Here is an 18979-nt window from a genome sequence, read left to right as displayed (position 1 = left end):
ATGCTCCTCTCACTGACCACCAATGAAAGAGGTGCCCTTTCCAGAAGTGCAGCAGGGGCCGCCTGTGGCCCGCGGGCCGTAGTTTGGGGACCCCTGCTATAGAGAGAGCGTCCTTAGTGAAAACTGATTTGCACTGATGAGTCCATTCAGGACAACTTCCTGAAGCACACACAAAGCGTGCAGAGTCAGTCTGGAAGGAAAACAAACTGTCTCATACAGTATACAGTAGCACTGATTCAGAGCCCTTCACTGTGTAGAGAACAGGAGGTCAGAGCCTTGGGGAGGGAGAAGGAATGTTTGCAGACCACAAAAGATGCTGCTTAGCAATTTTTAAAAAAGATTTTATTTATTGATATTGCAGAGGGGGGAGTACAAGAAGTTTCAACTCCTAGTTTTTTGTAAGTCTTGCCGACTGCCATGGTGTGGGGCTCAGGGCGCCGAGGCTGTAAGTTCTTCACAACACGATCTCTAAATTGGATGAAGAAAACCTTACTTTTATGTTGCTTTTTAGATACGAATGTTGTTAGTCTGTATCACAAACATCTGCAAGGGAAAACATGTTGCCCTGGCCAGGTAGCTTGGTTGGTTAGAGCATCATCTTGAAGCACAGAGGTTGCTGGTTCGATCCCTGGTCAGGGCACATACAGGAAGAGATGAATGTTTCTTTCTTTCATTCTCTCCCTTCCTCTCTCTAAAATCAATATATATATTACACACACACACACACACATATATAAAATTATATTTTAAGTTTTTATTTTTTTTAAAGAAGACAATATGTTAACACCAAAGTTCTTCTTAGTGGTGTCTGGCTAGTGAGTGGAGTTCAGCTAATGAGGGTGCAGAGTCAAGTCATAGTTAACTACTAGAAAGCTTGGGTAAAATTAACCGAAAACGTTTGCAAGTAGAATAAAGCTTTGCACCCTACATATATTCACGTTTTCATTCTCGTGGTTACAAATCAACAGCCTTTGGTATCATTCGAACGAATCTTGTGTTACAAAAGCGCCCTTCTTTAGCAAGCGGAGAAGCAAGAATTCAACTTTCTAGGAAGTTACAAAATAAGCATCAAGCGATGTCGCAGGTGATTTCGCAGCTTTGTTCTCTGACCTCGGGTGTTTTGCGGTTAGGGCTGTTAGGGGGCTGCTCCTGCGTCGCTGTTTCCACAAGGATCCTGCAAGAGAGGAACTGTACCTGAGACGGGAAAAGAGCCGCCGTAGGATTCGACCCACGCGAGTGGCTGCGGAGCCGCTGCCCCGTCACCTCGTCCCCGTGACTCTAACATTCCCTCCGGGACGCGGCGACCACGACACCCCGAGAGGAACCCGGGCCTGAGCCCTGCGGCCGCGGCGCGCAGAAGCCCCGCCCCACAGGCGGCTTCCCGGGGCGGGGCGGGGCCTGTGTGGCGCGCGCACGGAAACCCCGCCCCCGGCGACATCCCGAGGCGGGGCGGGCGGGGCCTGCGGCGGCGGCGCGCAGAAGCCCCGCCCCCAGGCGGCATCTCGGGGCGTGGAGGGGCGTGGCCTGCGGCCGCGGGAACCCAGAGCCCGCCCTCGTCCCCACCCCTTGGTTTCTCGCCATGGCTCCAGCCCTGCTCCTGGTCCCCGCAGCCCTGGCCTCGTTCATCCTGGCCTTTGGCACCGGGGTGGAGTTCGTGCGCTTCACCTCTCTCCGGCCTCTCCTTGGAGGGATGCCGGAGTCCGGAGGTCCAGGTGAGCGGGAGGGATAGGGGCGGGGAGGTGGAGCCGGCGGAGAGGGAGCGGGGCGGGGCTTTGGACGAACGACCGGGCAAGCTCCAGAGTTCCAGGGAACGAAAACCGAGACCGGCTCCGAGGAGCAGCAGCCGGAGAGCCCCGAGAGCTAAATTAGGAAGTCGGGGGTTAGCGGTTTAGAGAGGAGGGACAGTGGAGGACTGCGGCCGAGGGAAAAAGGGCAGTATGCAGAGTTTGCTAAGGAAAGTGCCTTGTGGACAGGACTATGGAGAAGACAGTAAAGAAGGGAACATCTGGCGAAGTGAAATAAAAGAGGCAAGGGAGGCCTCTCCTGCCATGCCTTTGTGACGACCCAACAGGAACCATGCTCCCCAGCTCTGGGAAAGAGAGAAAAAACGGAATGGGGGGGAAAGGCCTTAACGCTCGTGAAAGCAATAGGGGACATGGCCCGGGACCCCAAGAGGAGAGGAGGTGGGCATGTTTTCCACTATCTTCGGTGTTTTTTTCTCTTTTCTTCTCTATCTCCCCCTAGATGCCCAACAGGGCTGGTTGGCTGCCTTTCAGGACCACAGCGTGCTTGCTGCTCTGGCTTGGGACCTGGGGCTCCTGCTCCTGTTCGTGGTGCAGCACAGCCTCATGGCAACTGAGACGGTGAAGGCGTGGATGTCCCGGTATTTCGGGGTTCTTCAGAGGTCACTGTATGTGGCCTGCACTGCCCTGGCCTTGCAGGTAGGAGGCCCTAGATGCTGAGGCCCTAAGGGAAACAGTCTGGGAAGGAAGCCCTAGATTGCAGGGGCAAGGACCTTAGGCTTCTTCTTTCTTTAAAAAAAGATTTTATTTATAAATTTTGGGAGAGTGAAAGGGTGGGAGGAGCGGGAAGCATCAACTTGCAGTTGCTTCTTCTATATGCCTTGACTAGACCAGCTGGGGGCCTTAAACCAGTGACCTCAGCATTCCAGGTTGGTGCTCCAATCCACTGCGCCACACCATAAGTCAGGCTAGGCTTCTTTGTTTTATATTGATTGATTGATTGATTTTAGAGAGAGAGAGAGAGAGAGACTCACCAATTTGTTGTTCCATTAATTTATGTATTCATTGGTTGATTCTTGTATTTGCAGGGATCAAACCTGCATCTTTGGTGCATCAGAACGGTGTTCTAAGCCACTGAGCTACCCAGCCAGGGCTAGAACCTTAGACTTCTCATAAGTGTGGGTTTAGGAGAACTGAGGGTATTCAGAACTCTCATCTCAGCTTCTGTTCCTCCACAGCACACACCCTACTCTTTATCAAGGCAGGTGGTGGCCTGACCTGTGGTGGAGCAGTGGATAAAGTGTCGACCTGGAACGCTGAGGTCGCTGTTTTGATACCCTGCACTTGTCCGGTCAAGGCACATATGGGAGTTGGTGCTTCCTGCTCCTCCCCCTTTCTCTCTCTCTCTCTCCTCTCTAAAATGATTAAAAAAAAAACCCAAAACACAAAGACAGGTGCACTGCTTGCCATTCCTGAAGCGTGCATGCCACCTGCGTGTTCCCCTCTGCGCTCCGCCCGTGTCCTGCTGGAGAGTCTCTCCTTAACTCTTTCTTCCATAGTCCTACCCTTTCTTCCAAACCTAGAGGAGGCTTCCCAGTAAGCACCCTCGGTCTTCCCTGCGGGTGCTTAGCGTAGGCTACTTTGTGCACCTCTCTGGTCAACTTCGTCCATCCTGGAGCTCCTCGGGTACGGGCGGTCACCCTTACATCCTTGGGACCCCGCCCAGCACCGTCCATACGTGTGCTGAATATTGGCTGGCGATGCTCGTGGGCACAGTGGGGAGAGCCGCAGGCCACTTGGGAGTAGGGGAAGCCTGTGGGCCTTGGTGTCCCAGCCTGTCGTCCCTCCCCAGCTGGTGATGCGGTACTGGGAGCCCGTCCCCAGAGGCCCTGTGTTGTGGGCAGCTCGGGCCGAGCCCTGGGCCACCTGGGTGCCGCTCCTGTGCTTTGTGCTCCACGTCATTTCCTGGCTCCTCATCTTCAGCATCCTCCTCGTCTTCGACTACGCCGAGCTCATGGGCCTCAAACAGGTGAGGCTCCCAGACCCCTATTTGATCCTTTCTGGAACGCCTCTTGCCTTTCCAAGGATTTCCCCGCTCTTCCTGCGCTCTCCTACCTTCCTCTTTTTATTTTTTAGTGAGAGGAGAAGAGGCAAAGAGACAGACTCCCACATGCACCCCGACCGGGATCTACCCGGCAAGCCCACTAGGGGGCGATACTCTGCCCATCTGGGGCTGTTGCTCTGAACCGAGCCATTTTTTTTTTCTTTTTTCTTGTTTTATTTTTCTTCTGAAGCTGGAAACGGGGAGAGACAGTCAGACAGACTCCCACATGCGCCCGACCCGGATCCACCTGGCACACCCACCAGGGGCGACGTTCTGCCCACCAGGGGGCGATGCTCTGCCCCTCCGGGGCGTCACTCTGCCGCGACCAGAGCCACTCTAGTGCCTGGGGCAGAGGCCAAGGAGCCATCCCCAGCACCCGGGCCATCTTTGCTCCACTGGAGCCTTGGCTGCGGGAGGGGAAGAGAGAGACAGAGAGGAAGGAGGGGGTGGGGGTGGAGAAGCAAATGGGCGCTTCTCCTATGTGCCCTGGCCAGGAATCAAACCCGGGTCCACCACACGCCAGGCCAACGCTGTACCGCTGAGCCAACCGGCCAGGGCCTGAACCGAGCCATTTTATTAGTGCCTGAGGTGTGGAGGCCATGGATCCATCCTCAGCGCCTGATGACTGCTCGCTGGTACCAATCGTGCGGAGGCTGGAGGTGGGGAAAGAGAGAGAGAGAGAGAGAAGAGGGGGAGGGGGAGAGAAGCAGATGATGGTCACTTCTCCTGTGTGCCCTGACCAGGAATTGAACCCAGGACATCCGTACACCAGGCCGACACTTTACCACTGAGCCAGCAGCCAGGGCCACATAGCTTCCTCTTGCTTTTGCTCCCGTACCTGCCTTTCTTCTACTGTAGTCTCCCCTCAGCCTTCCCTCAGAGGCCAAAAACAATGGGCCTGCTGTGGCTGAGGAAGGGTCGTGACCCAGAAGCAAGGGTCAGGGACTCAAGACTTAGAAGGGCTGGTTCTTGGCCCTGAGTTCCAGAAGGAGGGTGCCCGGAAGGGGAGGAACAGGCGGGCGGCTAGGTTGTGAAAAGGGCAGGACTCCATTTGTAAGCTGCTCTCCGGCTCCCAGGTGTACTACCACGTGCTGGGGCTGGGTGAGCCTCTGGCCCTGAAGTCCCCCCGGGCGCTGAGGCTCTTCTCCCACCTGCGCCACCCGGTGTGCGTGGAGCTGCTGACGGTGCTGTGGGTGGTGCCCACCCTGGGCGCGGACCGGCTCCTCCTCGCTCTCCTCCTCACCCTCTACCTGGGTCTGGCTCACGGACTGGACCAGCAAGATCTCCGCTACCTCCGGGCCCAGCTGCAGAGAAAACTGCACCTGCTCTCCCGGCCGCAGGATGGGGAGGCCGAGTGAGGACCTGACTGCGTGTTCAAGCCCTGGACTTCCTCAGCCCCTCAGAATTCAAATGCCTGGGCATCCGGGCCTGCTTCAGACCAGAGGGCCCAAGTCCACGGGCTGAAGGAGCTGCCCCATCCATGCCACTCCCTGGGTCCGTCCACATGCCCTACGTTCTGGGTTTGGGCACTCCAAGGTCCACTTCTCACCAGCCAGGAAGAGGGGGTGGGGAACATATAGGTCTTCTCACAGTTTCCGGTGTGACACTCCCTCCCCAACCTCCTCGATAGGAGGGTCCCGCTTGACCACTCCCTTGGCACAAGTAGTGGCCTCTGCTCCTGGCTCCTCAGAGCTGTCTGTCCCAGGGTCCGCAGGTTGGACAGTAGTGGCCGCCCTCCAGGCGGAGTGTCTTGCATCTCCATCTCCACCAGCCCGCTGGCTGGCCTCTTCGCTTCTTTAGGCCCTGCCCCTGGGTTCTGTCCTTGAACTTCGTTGAGAGGATTCTCCCGCTCTTAATTCGAGGGGCTGAGGGCTCCCCGCTTTCCGGAGGAACCGCATCCACGGAAAATAAATTTCAGCCTGGTTTTTCTGCATATGGTGAGCCTTCTGTCGGTGGGTCTTAAGCTGCAGGGCAGAGTTTGGGAAGGACGGCGAGCCCGAGCCTGGGCGCGCCAAACTCGAGTCTGGGCAGCCACCGCGCCCTCTGGCGACCGCTGGGCAGCGGCCACTCCCGGAGGACCCACCCCACCTTCCAGGAGCAGCCCTGTCCCCCTTCCTCCACATCCTCCGATGTTCCCGGTGCAAACCAGGGAACCCAAGGGAGAAGGGAGCTAAAAAGAGTGGGCAGCAGCTCCGGGCGCCCCTCCCCAGGGGCACCCCACTCCACGGGCTCCCCAGTGCCCGGGACCCCGCAGCGACAAAGGCTGGCCCGGGAGGCCGGAGCGTGGGGAGGAGCAGCAGGAGATGGGAAGGGCGGGCCCCCGCTCCGAGCAGCTGCTGCTTCCTCCCCAAGTCCCTCGAGGGGCCTGAGTCACGAGCCGCCGCCCTGGGTCGGAGGGGGGTGGGGAGTGTCTGGACCCCTGGGTTTTCCGGGGCTACTGGGCAGGAGCGGGGTGAAGGGACCCCCACGGACCCAAAGCGTAAAGTTAGGGGTGGCGGCGGGAAATGGGGAGCCTCGGGCCGAGTCGCACGCGGGGCTGGCAGGAGCGAGGCCCCGCCCCCCCCGCGGGCTCCGCCCCGCGCCCCCTTCCCACTCCCCATTGTCCTCAGACAAAGCGGTCGCCGCCCCCCGCCCGGCCTCTAGGTCCCTGTCTTCGTCCCTCCTCCCGGGCTCCCTCTTCCACCATCCCTCCTCCCGCTCCTCCCCGCCCTCCCGTCTCCGGATCTCCCTCGATCCCTCTCTCTCCTCCTCTTCCTCTCGCCTCCTCTCCGGACGCCGGGCTCCTCCGCGGCCCCTCCCCTGGGAGCCCCGCAGCGTGAGTGGACCGAGGGGCTTCCGACCCGGGGAGGGCTGTCCCCGAGCTCCGTCCTCGCTCGCGTCCCTGGCTGACCGGACCTGGGGGCTGACTGCTCTTTGTGCCGAGATCTGTCTGTCCGCGCGCGGCCGGCGCGGGGCGGGGATGGCTGACGATGTCAGGGTTCCGTGAGAGCGGAGAACCGGCCCAGGATGCGCGGGCTCCGGAGCGAAGAGGCGCGGAGCCGGCCCTCCGCGCCCCTGGGTCGCGGGTACAGCCGGTGGGGAAGCGGGAGCTGGTGACGCGCCGGGGTGGGGGTGGGGGGGTGGACGCCAGGGTTCTGGGAACGCGCTGGCAGCCCCGCGCCCGAGTTCCGAAAGTCCCCGGGGGAGGGTATTTCCCCTGACCCGCCCTGGGGCGGGGGCGGGGTCCGAGCACAGCTGGAAGGGGCGCCTGGATCGCGCGGAGACGCGCCCGGCTGCCTCCGCAGAGCTCCCTTTGCCCCGCTGACCCCCCGTTTCCCTTGAGCCCCTGGACCTCTCCACGCTCCGCCCCTGCTCCCGGACACCCGCTCGCGTCCGGCCGCCCCACCCCGGCGGGGTTCCCTGACCTCCGTCCACACTCGGCGCCCCCCGGGTAGCGGGGCGGCCGCCTCGCCCGAGGCCTGCACCCTGCTCCTCAGCCCCTCTCTCCCCTCTCGGCCCTCACACCGACTTCCCTTTTCGCCCTCCTCTCCTCTCACATCCTGGGACCGTGTCTGACAGCCAGTGACCCTGGGCTGCCGAATCCGAACCCCGCTCTCCCTCTGCCTCGTCCCCTCCCCCCGCCGCCTCTCTTCTCTTTCTTGGTTTTCCCCTGTCTCTGGCCTGCCTCACTTCCCTCTTTCCCCCTCTGTCCTCTGTCCCTCCGCCCCTCTGCCCTTCTCTGGGTCCCCCTCTGCCTTCCGCTCTCGCTCCTCCCGTCCCCAGGCTCGCCCCCGGGGCCTCTCGGTAGCATCGCCTTCCTGTTCTCTGCTCCCCAGCGCTCCCCACCCTCACCTCAAGGCGACCATGGCCACCATCCCCGACTGGAAGCTCCAGCTGCTAGCCCGGCGCCGGCAGGAGGAGGCAGCCGTTCGCGGCCGGGAGAAGGCGGAGAGGGAGCGCCTGTCCCAGATGCCAGCTTGGAAGCGGGGACTTCTGGAGCGCCGCCGTGCCAAACTCGGTCTGTCTCCCGGGGAGCCTAGCCCTGCGTCTGGGACTACAGAGGCGGGACCTCCAGACCCAGACAAGTCTGCGGTCCTCCTGGAGGCCATCGGCCCGGTGCACCAGAACCGATTCATTCGGCAGGAGCGCCAGCAGCAGCAGCAGCAGCAGCAGCGGAGTGACGAGCCACTTGCGGACCGGAGGCCTGGGCCTTTGGAGACCCGGGAGTGGAGACCCAGCCCTGGGGAGACGCGGGATTCAAGCCCCAAAGGAGGAGAGGCCAGAGAAGAGCGGCTCAGCCCCAGGGAAGCCAGAGAGAGGAGGCTGGGGGTAGGGGGCGCCCGAGAGTCGAGCCCCAGGCCCTCGGAGGCTCGGGACTGGAGGCAGAGCCCGGGAGAGGCTGGGGACAGGTCCAGGCTGTCAGAGGCGTGGAGGTGGAAGCTGAGCCCCGGGGAAACGCAGGAGCGGAGTCTGAGGCCGGTGGAGCCTCAGGAACAAAGCCCCAGGAGAGGGGAGGTGGTGGACAGCAGGCTGAGTCCAGCGGAGTCCGACAGCCAGCAGCTGGGCCTGACAGAGACCCCTACGTGGAGGCCTGACTCCGCAGAGTCCCGAGAACAAAGTTTGCTACAACCAGAGGCATCGGAAGGGAGGCCGGACTCGGGAGGAAGACGGCAAGACAGCCCGGAGGAATGTGGGAGAAGAGAGGACAGGCCGGCTCCAAGGCTGGCCCCCGAAGAGGTTACGGGGCTGCCCGAGACCCCGACACCGGATGCTGGGGACAGCAGCAGCAGCTCGGGAGCGGTGTGGGCGGCGGAACGTAGGCCCAGCCCCGTGGAGGACGGCGAGGGGGACTTGAGGCTGACACAGGGGTGGAAATGGACCCTGCAGTCGGGGAAGGGCCGTGAATGGACATCCAGGGACCCAGACACTCAGACTCAGAAGCCAGCGCCTCCTCCCGAGGCTGCTGAGAAGCCTCTGGGGCCTCTCCGTGCAGAGGCTGAGAAGGAGGCGGCAGGGGCCCAGGGCAGGCCTCCGGGAGCCCTGCAGAACCGCTGCGCTGTCCCCTGCCCCCTCCCACCGGAGGAGGCTGGGACTGGAGGCTCGAGACCGCAGGAAGAGGAAGCCGCGGAGCTCCGGCCCCCACCCTCAGCCCCTCTGCCTCCCCCGGCCCCAGCCCCAGCCCCAGCTGCCCCCCAGTCCCCTGGGGATCCCCTGATGAGCCGGCTGTTCTATGGGGTGAAGGCAGGGCCAGGGGTGGGGGCCCCCCGCCGCAGCGGACACACCTTCACAGTCAACCCCAGGCGGTCTGTCCCCCCAGCGGCCCCCGCCGCTCCAGCCGCCCCTGATGCCGTGGGCCCGGGGGCCGGGAAGAAGCGGTACCCGACCTCCGAGGAGATCTTGGTTCTGGGGGGCTACCTCCGCCTCAGCCGCAGCTGCCTGGCGAAGGGGTCCCCTGAAAGGCACCACAAACAGGTAGGGAGCGGCCCCAGCCAGACTTCTTAGAAGCCCACGCGCCTGTTCCCTCTGGGCTCTGAACTTCGTGCTGTTTTTTCCTTCTACACCCCTGTCTGCTGGTCTCCCCCTCTTCTGGTGAATTCCCGCTCCCACCCTCCCTGCTCTGCAGACACAGCCCTCCTTCTCGGAGCCCCCTCTGCCATTGATTTCCCAGCCGGAGAGCCTGCCCGCAGCCCGGTGCTGGCCCTGGGTGTGTCCGTCCCAGGGTGTGCCCACGCTCCTTACTCTCTGCTCCCTCGGGCTATGAGGTCTCCCGCCCCCATTTCTTTCCTTCCTTTCCTCCGAATCTGTGACCCAGCCCAGCCCAGCTGGTAGGAGACCGGCCAACAACTCCTCAGAACCTATAGGGCAGGGTCACGGGGTGAAAGCCCTCCCAGACTTCCAGGGGAAGAATGTGGGGGGCAGGAAGCCTGCAGAGGCGGAAGCGGTGCCTTGGGGGTTCTAGGGGGACACGGAAAGAAGTGAGTGGAGGAAGGCCTCACAGTCCCGAGGAAAAGGGGGCAGAGCGGAGTGGGGGGGGCCTCCAGGGACGGGGTGGGGGGGCAGTGGAACAGGGCTGGCCCAGAGCAAGCCTGCCCCCTGGGAGAGACAGCACACAGGGGCCATTTAAAGTGGTGACCTCGGGGTTGCACACCCCCAGCTGGGCCACTACTTCAGACAGTGCTCCCTTCTCTCTTGGGACAAGAAAAGCTTTCTCCTCTCCAAAATACCCCCTCCTTCCTCAGGACTGGCAGAGCACCCGGTTTTCCCGTCTTCCCGCCTCCCTGGCCTCTTCCCCTCCCCCCCCCCCCTTCGTGGAAAAAGAGAGAAGTGAATTTGGAGGCACTACTGAGAACAGGGAGTCCAAGGCAGGCGAGTTGAGGACAGGGGTGGGGACCGAGGCCAGCAGAGGGTCAGAGGTTAAACTGGAATCAGGATGTGCAAGAAGGTGGGAGAAGCCAGGCTGATGTCTCTGACCTGGCCCTGCCCCCGCCACTTCCTGAGTCCCTTCCCTTCACACCAGTGTCTGAGGGAGGTCCCTGCACCACACACACACACACATCCCATCCCATCCCGGCAGAGACTGGGGGAGCCCTTTCTAGTCTCCAGTCCTCAGCCCCCAGGTGACGTCCTCAGACCTGTTTCTGCGTCCTCAGTATCAGTGGGAAACCACAGGGACCAGAGACCCAGGTTAAGTTTAGGGGAGGGGGTGTCATTTGATCCAGAAGCTCCCTCATCACCAGAAGCTCCCGCCGCCAGCCCTGAGCGGTGCCGGAGTCGCCCCAAGCCTCCGAGCACGCGGGGAGGCGGGTCAGGAGCTGCCGGGGTGCAGCGCTCAGGAAAGTCACTTCCTGGGGAGTTAGCTGGCTGGCGCTTCAGGCGTGGGGAGAGGCGAGGGGGGCACGGAGATTGGGACGGAACGCCCGGGGGCCCCCTTGGTGCAGGGCAGGACCTGCGAGGGTGCCCGGACCTAGGTCGGGGAGCTGGGGGGCCGGAAGCAGGTCGCCCAAACAGGAAGGCTGGGGCGGGGGCCGGAAGGCTGGTGGGGCCGCGTGGGGAAGGAGGCTAGGCCCTGGCCCGCCAGAGCCGCGCAGGATGTGGTGAGAGAAGGAAGCAGAGCGGGGGCGGGGTGGGGGGAGAAGCTGCGAGCCCCCCAGACCCACAGCACCCCCCTCCGCCCCCTCTGGTTCAGGGGCAGGAGGACCCCCACCCTTCAATCCCGTCTTCCCTAAATAACTCGTCTGCAGGCTAATTCTATCAGCCGTATTCTGGGAAATCCCACGTGGGCCGCTGGAGCCCCGGGCTGGGGCTGGGTGGGGTGGGGGTGGGGCCTCCTCAGCGGCCCTCCCCTCTCCGGCCCCCTTGTGACCTTATATAGCTGAGAGAGGAGCCGGTGAGTCACCCCCTCCGACCCCCACCCCCACCCCGTGCAGGCTGTACATTCCTGGGAAGCCCAGTCAGAAGACGGGGAAGGGGGGAGAGAAGCAGGGAGAGGGGACAGGGTCGGACAGCAGATAAGAGGAGTCCTTTTTTAGAGCGGCTACTAAACGGCCAGCGCGCTACCCTGAAAGGGAATGGGGAAGGGAAACAGACATGGGCTCCCAGACCGGGCGAATCTGTCCGTAACAGAAAACGGAAGTGGTGTCTCCTGAGAAGCTGGGCTGTGAGGTGGCCGTCCCTGGGTTCTCACAACTGTTTCACAGATAGACTGGGGTGGACTGTCTACAGCTGGGCCCCTCCCCCACAGCTCCCCCGCCTCCTCAGCCCTCTGTGGGACCTCGTCTGAGGCCTGGGGGCACCCCTCCGTACCCAGTGACAGCAGGCACAGAGAGTTTAGTAAGTAAGGTCTCTGATAGGTCAGGAGGTGGTCATGGGGGAAAAGAAAATAGAACAGGGAGGGATAAGAGGAAGATAGAGGGCTAGGAGGGGAGAGGGTGACGGTGACAACTTTATAATGGGGTGATGGGGAGACAGGAAGCCACGGGGATGTTGGGAGGGAAGAGTGCGCCAGGAAGAAGGGGAACAGCCAGTGCAAAAGCCCTGAGGTGGGATGCCTCCCCCCCCCCCCCGTGGGCCTGTGTGGATAGACGGAGGACGCCCAAGAGGTGAGGGTGGGGTCGCACAGGAACGGCATCCTGGAGGCTCTGGTCAGGCTCTGGCTTTGGCCCCCAGTGAGATGTAGGGTCTGGAGTCAAGCAGTGACAGTCCCTGAGTCCCTGCTTCCTCGTGGGGACCATACATTAGCAGCTGCCTGCCCAGCCACCCCCCTGGGTGGGCTCCTCTCACACCCCAGCCCGACCCAGCCCCAGGTCTCCCGGGATGCCAGGGAAGAGAATAGACCATCTGGACCTTCCCCAGCCGTTCACCTGGGCTCCTCCTGCCTGTCCCCCTGTAATCGCTTTGGCTCCCAGGGTTAATCTCACCTTGCCCCTTCCCCCTGAGCTTCTTAGGAAGGCAGAGGGAAGGGTAGGGCAGCAGTGAGAACAGCTGGGCGCGCCCTGTTTACTACGGAGGAGTCTCTCTCCCCCCCAGGTCCCCTGGCTGGGGCTGGGGCTGGGGCTTTGCCTCTGTCTCTTTGTGTGTGCCTTCTGGTGCACTCTGCACCCTACCCGGTGTTTGTGTGAACTTTTCCTCTCTGCCCTGGTCACCTCTGGCTGCACCGTTCAGGGCCTCAAGGCTTATCTTTACCCCTGTGTGTGTGTGTATGTGTGGGAGGGGACACACTGTTTCTGGATCTCTGTTGGTCTGCCCTTGCTTTTGCTTGAGATTAGCCAGCTCAAATCTCACCTCCTCCAGGGAGCCTTCCTGGTTGGCCCAGGGCCCCCAAAGACTCAGTTCTGATTACAGAACTTATTTCCATGTTTGTTTTTTTATAATTTAAATTTTTATTTATTGAATTTTAGAGAGAGGAGAGAGGGGGCGGGGGAGTGGGAAGCATTATTTCCTCATACTTGCTTCATGTACGTGCCTTGACCAGGCAAGCCCAGGGTTTCCAACCCTGCGACCTCAGCGTGCCAGGTGGACGCTCTATTCCCCTGCGCCACCACAGGTCAGGCATTATTTCCATCTATTTAATTTCTACTTACTCCTCTGTCTCCCACACTAAAAGGTTAGGAACCTGGTCCGGCATGACTCACCTCCGCAGCCCAGGCCCCTGCCAACAGTTCAGGCTCAAGTCTGATGTTTTTGAAACGATGTGATGGAAGAGGGACACGCTGGGATTAGAGGGCCAGCCTCAAAGTGAAAACCGGGGCCTGACCAGGGGTGGCGCAGTGAATACAGGGTGGACCTGACAGGCTGAGGTCACCGGTGGGAACCCCCCAACCCACCGGGCTTGCCCGGTGGAGGCACAAACGAGAAGCAACTCTACTGCTCACAAAAATGAATATGAAGCGATAAAATATCCCCTCATTTTTGTGAGCAGTCAATATGAGCTAATGCTTCCCGCTTGAACTCCCCATTCTCTCTCTCTCTTTCTAAAATCAATAAATAAAATCTTTAAAAATAAATAAAGGAAAACTGGGTCCCAGAGTGGATGGGAGGATCAAATCAGCAGGGTGCCCCAGTCCCGCCCCAGGCCCCACCCGGCACCGGCCCTGGCCCCACGGGGCACCTGCAGTCTGGGGACCGGGGCATCTGGCTGACCTGCCTCCTCGCTGCCCCTCCACCCGCAGCTCAAGATCTCCTTCAGCGAGACGGCCCTGGAGACCACGTACCAGTACCCCTCCGAGAGCTCGGTGCTGGAGGAGCTGGGCCCGGAGCCCGAGGCCCCCAGCGCCCCGGCGGCCCAGCCCGACGACGACGAGGACGAGGAAGAGCTGCAGCGGGAGCTCCTGAGCGGGCTGCGAACCAAGGCGCTGATCGTGGGTGAGCGGGGGGCGCCGCCTGCTGTCCGGAGCCGGCACTGCGGTCCTGAGGCACAGGGGCGGGCAAGGCTGGCGCTTGGGGCTTGTCGGGGCCTTGGGCTGGGTTCGACCTGCTCCTTTAACAAACAGGTGGGGGAAGCTGAGGTCCTGGGAAGCGAAGTGCACATCAGGTCTCCAGTTTTAAAACCAGGGTTCTCTCTGAGCGCTCTAAGTGTGGTTTAAAACATAAGGTTTGGGTCCGTCGGCCCGAGTTTGAATTCTCTTTTGGTTGTGACCTGACTACCGTTGGCATCAGTTTATTATTTATGAAATGGGGTTCATAATAACTACCTCCTGGAGTTGTTGAGGGGGTTAAGTGATATTTATTTATTTATTTACTTTGTATTTTTTTTAAAAAAATTTTTTTTAATAAATTTTTTTATTTATTCATTTTAGAGAGGACAGGGAGAGAGAGAGAGAGGAGAGACAGAGAGAGAGAAGGGGGGAGGAGCTGGAAGCATCAACTCCCATATGTGCCTTGACCAGGCAAGCCCAGGGTTTCAAACCGGCAACCTCAGCATTTCCAGGTGGACGCTTTATCTACTGCGCCACCACAGGTCAGGCCAACTTTGTATTTTTTTTTTGAAGTGAGAATCCCACATGCGCCTGACAGGGGTCCACCCGGCATGCCCACCAGGGAGCGATGCTCTGCCCATCTGGGGCGTTGCTCTATTGCAACTGGAGCCATGCTAGCGCCTGAGGCGGAGGCCACAGAGCCGTCCTCAGTGCCCAGGCCAACTTTGCTCCAATGGAGCCTTGGCTGCGGGAAGGGAAGAGAAAGACAAAGAGAAAGGAGGGGGGGAAGGGTGGAGAAGCAGATGGGCGCTTCTCCTGAGTGTCCTGGCTGGGAATCGAACCTGGGACTTCCACATGCGGGGCTGACGGCTGAGCCAACTGGCCAGAGCCGAGGGTTAAGTGTTTTTTTTTTAAAAGATGATTTTTATTTTTATTTTTTACAGAGACAGAGAGTCAGAGAGAGGGATAGATAGGGACAGACAGGAACAGAGAGAGATGAGAAGCATCAATCATCAGTTTTTCGTGGTGACACCTTAGTTGTTCATTGATTGCTTTCTCATATGTGCCTTGACCATGGGCCTTCAACAGACCGAGTAAGCCCTTGCTCGAGCCAGCGACCTTGGGTCCAACCTGGTGAGCTTTGCTCAAACCAGATAAGCCCGCGCTCAAGCTGGTGACCTTGGGGTCTCGAACCTGGGTCCTCCGCATCCCAGTCCGATGCTCTATCCACTGTGCCACTGCCTAGTCAGGTGGGTTAAGTGGTTTTTATGAAGCACCTAGGACCATGGCTGGACATCGAATTACTTAACCTCACCAAGGGTTATTGTGAGATAAACCAGTTGTAAGAATGCCTGGCACAGAGTGTGAGCTCAGTGGGTATGGCTGCTATTACTGCTAGAGCGGGCACTCACGCTGTGGACGACAGTAGGCAGCTTCCTTATGCCAACTGGCCTTCAGTGCAGGGAGCGGGTGGGGAGGGCGGGAGGCACCGGCCCTCACTCACTCTGTCTTTATTGCCTCCTCTCCCACAGACGAGTCCTGCCGGAGGTGACCCTCCACCCGCACAGGGGCATACCTCTCTCCTTCCCAGAACCGCAGGCCCTCGATACCAGCACATTCAGAGCAGACGAGCCTGGCAGGGAAGGGCAGCCAGCATCTTCCAACTTGCTTCCCTCATCCCGTGTCTAGGGACAGAGCCCAAATCCCACCCTCCCCCGCAGTCCCCAGTGTGAGGGTGTCAGGTGTACTTGTGCACCCTGGATGAGCCGGGTCCCCAGGTGGGAGCCCAGAGCTCCCTGGGGGTGCAGGCGGACAGCCTCCTCCATCTCCGTGGGCAGAGAACACTCGCCCTACAGCCTTCCCTGACTGCCCTCCAGCCGGGGCCCTCCTCTCCCTGGGAGTTCTGGCCCCGGTCCTTCTGCAGGCTCCTCTTTCTCCTGCCCCATTGTTTACAGCTCCTGCCTCCTCTCTGGACCACAGCCTGGTTTACAAACCCCCCTGCTCCACCCACCAAAGTCCCAGGTTTACAAGCCGTGCCTACCTTCCACGCCCACGCGGAATGCTCTCCCAAGCCCTGCACTGGCCTCCCTGGGAGTGTCCTGGGGGCGTGGCTCCTTCGCTGTTGCTGAGTAGTATTACTGACCTCAGTTTTCCCCGGGAGGGAAGGCTGGGAATCTTAACTCCGTACTCACATCTGTACCCACATCTGGTTATTTAATTCTCTTCCTCCCAGCGGTTCACAAGTGAATTGTAAGGGTGTGGAGTGGGACTAATGAAACGCCTCAACTCTCCTGCCCCACCTCTTTTTCCTTTTCAATCGCCTGTGATTTTTTTTTTTTAAAGAAGACAAAAACAACTTTTCATAATAAAGTGGATCTCTTTCCAATTCTCCTGCTGCTTCTCCTTTTTTTTAAAAAAAAAAAAGAAAAATTAGTTACTGATTTTTAGAGAGAGAGGAAGGGAGAGGAAGAGCGAGAAATGTAGATTTGTTGTTCCACGTATTTATGCATTCATTGGTTGATTGTTGTATGTGCCCTGATTGGGGATCGAACCCACAACCTTGGTGTATTACGACGATGCTCAAACCAAATGAGCTACCAGGTTAGGGCTGCTTCTACTTTGGGAGGGGGGAGGTGTATGTGGGGGAGGTTCTGGGTTTCTCCTTCCAAACCTCTGCCATCTTCCTATTGGCCAGCAAGAGGAAGTGGGCATGGCGGTGGGAGGGAGAATGACGGGGCGAGATCCGGAGCTCAGCACTGACATGGAGAAAGTTCCTCGAGAGAGTCCTGCACCGGCTCGCGGGGCTGGTTTGAGGAAGGGCCCTGAAAGTACCCATTAGACATGGCAAGTGCCACAAGGGCAGACTGTTGGTTGGGTTTAGCCCCACACTTGGCATCTAGTAGATTAAAAAAAAGAAAAGCTGTTTCTAGAATGAATTATTCGACAAATAAATGGGTAGATGAAAAGAGATAAGAAATTGGAAGCAGAAGAAATTTGAATTGAAGGATTCCAGCATTCAGAGGTTCGAGCGCAATGCAAGCAGCCAGGTAGTGTGTGACTCTGGCTAATCCAGGCTTGTTTACTCCAACACCCAGGACCACCAAGTAATAAATCTGAAGAATACAGTGTATGTGCAGACATTCAGTGTCCTGGAAAGGAGACTCCTCTGACAGAACAGGTTTTCTTTTTTCTTTTTTTTGTATTGTTCTTAAGTGAGAAGCAATGAGGCAGAGAGACAGACTCCCACATGTGCCCAACTGGGATCCACCTGGCAAGCTCACTATGGGGCGATGCTCTGCCCATCTGGGGCCGTTGCTCCATCGGTCAGCAACCAAGCTATTTTTATCACCTGAGGCAGAGGCCATGGAACCATTCTCAGCACCTGGGCCAACTTTCTCCAGTGGAGGCTTGGCTGTGGGAGGGGGAGAGATAGAAGCAAGAGGAGGAGGGGTGGAGAAACAGATGGTCACTTCTCCTGTGTGCTCTGACTAGGAATCGAACCCAGGATATCCACACACCGGACCAATGCTCTGCCACTGAGCCAATTGGCCAGGGCCGACAACAGTTTTTCTTAAAGGTTTATGATCCATTACTATTTCATGGCTTTGTTGCCCGAGTATAGTTGATATTGAGAGATTTTCCCATTTCAAAGAATTTCTATCTCCTAAAAATGTGGGAGAGCTACATTTTATTTATGGGGTCGGTTTTTTTAGTTCTGCAGGCTTGTAAAGACGTGGTTCAGCCCTGACCAGTTAGCTTGATTGGTTATAGCATTGTCCTGAAGTGCAGAGGTTGCTGGTATGAATCCTGGTCAGGGCCCATACAGGAACAGATTGGCGTTCTTGTTCCTCTTCCTCTCTTCTTCTTCTTCTTCTTCTTCTTCTTCTTCTTCTTCTTCTTCTCTCTCTCTCTCTCTCTCTCTCTCTCTCTCTCTCCCCCCTTTCCTTTCTAAAGGCAATAATATAAGCATTTAAAAGAAAAGACATGGTTGAGTAGTTACAGTCCTATCACTAGAGAATGCTTCTCTCAGCCTAGTGAGAGGAGAGTCCTCTTTACTAAAAACAAAAAACCTATTACACACATGGATCTTAAACATGCCAAAAGTCTATAATTTACCAAGAGGGGAATAAACAAGGTGTCAAATGAATAAGCCAGTTCAGAGAGGGTGTGGGTATGGAGGGTAACAGAATCCTTACATTAGTAGCTAATTAGGTAAAGATCCTAAGTGTTGCCACCCAGGAAAGTAGAAGCAGGAAGACCAGAGATACCACAGATACCCCCACAATCCATCTCAGAAACAGAAGCAAAGCATCCAAGATGTCAAGGACATGAAGTGCTTATCAGTGGCTGTTAAGTGAAATAACAATATTCCCATTTCTCAACTGTAGTGTCTGATAAGGGTCATAAAAGTATGAAGTAGGGTCAAACAGAGGTCAGACAGCAGAGAGTCAACCGACAAGTTCTGCTTATTTTAAAATAAGCAGCCACCAGTGCATTCCTCAAACTGTTAACAAAATTGCAGAACACATGTCTGACTTCTGGTGGCTCAGTGGATAAAGCATTGACCTGGAATGCTGAGGTCACCGGTTCAAATCCTGGGCTTGCCTGGTCAAGGCACATATGGGAGTTGATGCTTCCTGCTCCTCCCCTTTCTCCTTCTCTTCTCTAAAATGAATAAAAAAAAATTTGCAGAACACAATTGGCATGTTCCTTAGTGTGGAAATCCTTTAAAATTACTTTCTGAGACAGCATGAAGAAAAGCAAAGCACCACCTGACTGGTGGTGGTGGAGTGGACAGAGTCGGCCTCAGATGCTGAGATCCCGGGTTTGAAACCCTGTGTCGCTGGCTTGAGCACGGAGTCACCAGCTTGAGTGTGGGATCTTCAACATGATCCAAAGGTCGCTGGCTTGAGCAGGGGGTCACTGGCTCAGCTGGAGCCCCTCTTCAAACCACGTGTGAAAAACAATCAATGAACAATTAAAGTGCCTCAACTACGAGTTGACACTTCTCAACTCTCTCTCTAAAAAAAACAAAAAAAAAAAAAAAAAAAAAAAGGAAGAAAAGAAAAGCACCCCCCTCCATTCTCAACTTTCTTCTTCTTGCCTGGGGGCCCTCCCTTATGCTTAAAGTAGGTAGGGTTCCTAGCAAAGGCCACTCCTAATCAGTTTGGGATAATCTTTAATAAGCATGGACCTAATCATCTGATTCAAAATGGAATCCCAACACACACCTTGTGTAG

The 18979-nt window shown here is 57.9% G+C and overlaps 2 protein-coding genes across 4 annotated transcripts; both read left to right on the top strand.

The window, feature by feature from the left end:
* Positions 1 to 1540: 1540 nt before the first annotated feature.
* NRM (nurim) lies at positions 1541 to 6298 on the top strand. 2 transcript variants are annotated; one of them, XM_066253983.1, is made up of 4 exons: positions 1546 to 1712; positions 2245 to 2441; positions 3595 to 3771; positions 4923 to 6298. In XM_066253983.1, the coding sequence occupies exons 1-4, from the start codon at positions 1580 to 1582 to the stop codon at positions 5202 to 5204; spliced, it is 789 nt and encodes a 262-aa protein (XP_066110080.1). In that variant the 5' UTR covers positions 1546 to 1579; the 3' UTR covers positions 5205 to 6298. The 2 variants fall into 2 exon arrangements, with proteins under 2 accessions (XP_066110143.1, XP_066110080.1); XM_066254046.1 differs by lacking the exon at positions 3595 to 3771 and having other exon boundaries at positions 1541 to 1712.
* A 174-nt stretch (positions 6299 to 6472) lies between these two features.
* On the top strand, positions 6473 to 16118 carry PPP1R18 (protein phosphatase 1 regulatory subunit 18). Of its 2 annotated transcripts, none has more exons than XM_066253494.1 (4): positions 6473 to 6661; positions 7662 to 9297; positions 13494 to 13686; positions 15272 to 16118. In XM_066253494.1, exons 2-4 carry the CDS (start codon positions 7690 to 7692, stop codon positions 15289 to 15291), a joined length of 1821 nt encoding a protein of 606 aa, XP_066109591.1. In that variant the 5' UTR covers positions 6473 to 6661; positions 7662 to 7689; the 3' UTR covers positions 15292 to 16118. The 2 variants fall into 2 exon arrangements, with proteins under 2 accessions (XP_066109591.1, XP_066109539.1); XM_066253442.1 differs by having other exon boundaries at positions 6473 to 6911.
* The last annotated feature ends 2861 nt before the right edge of the window (positions 16119 to 18979 follow it).

This window comes from Saccopteryx bilineata, chromosome 1 (genome assembly GCF_036850765.1).
Source record: "Saccopteryx bilineata isolate mSacBil1 chromosome 1, mSacBil1_pri_phased_curated, whole genome shotgun sequence".
Classification (NCBI taxonomy): Eukaryota; Metazoa; Chordata; class Mammalia; order Chiroptera; family Emballonuridae; genus Saccopteryx; species Saccopteryx bilineata.
This window is presented reverse-complemented; position numbering and strand designations above follow the sequence as displayed.

Excerpts from the sequence above, each read along its gene's own strand:
- NRM (XM_066253983.1), top strand. The coding sequence starts at position 1,580 with ATGGCTCCAGCCCTGCTCCTGGTCCCCGCAGCCCTGGCCTCGTTCATC. Across the intron at positions 2,442-3,594 it reads GCACTGCCCTGGCCTTGCAG|CTGGTGATGCGGTACTGGGA; the intron begins GTAGGAGGCCCT and ends GTCCCTCCCCAG. Across the intron at positions 3,772-4,922 it reads AGCTCATGGGCCTCAAACAG|GTGTACTACCACGTGCTGGG; the intron begins GTGAGGCTCCCA and ends TCCGGCTCCCAG.
- PPP1R18 (XM_066253442.1), top strand. The coding sequence starts at position 6,853 with ATGCGCGGGCTCCGGAGCGAAGAGGCGCGGAGCCGGCCCTCCGCGCCC. Across the intron at positions 6,912-7,661 it reads TCCGCGCCCCTGGGTCGCGG|CGCTCCCCACCCTCACCTCA; the intron begins GTACAGCCGGTG and ends TCTGCTCCCCAG. Across the intron at positions 9,298-13,493 it reads CTGAAAGGCACCACAAACAG|CTCAAGATCTCCTTCAGCGA; the intron begins GTAGGGAGCGGC and ends CTCCACCCGCAG.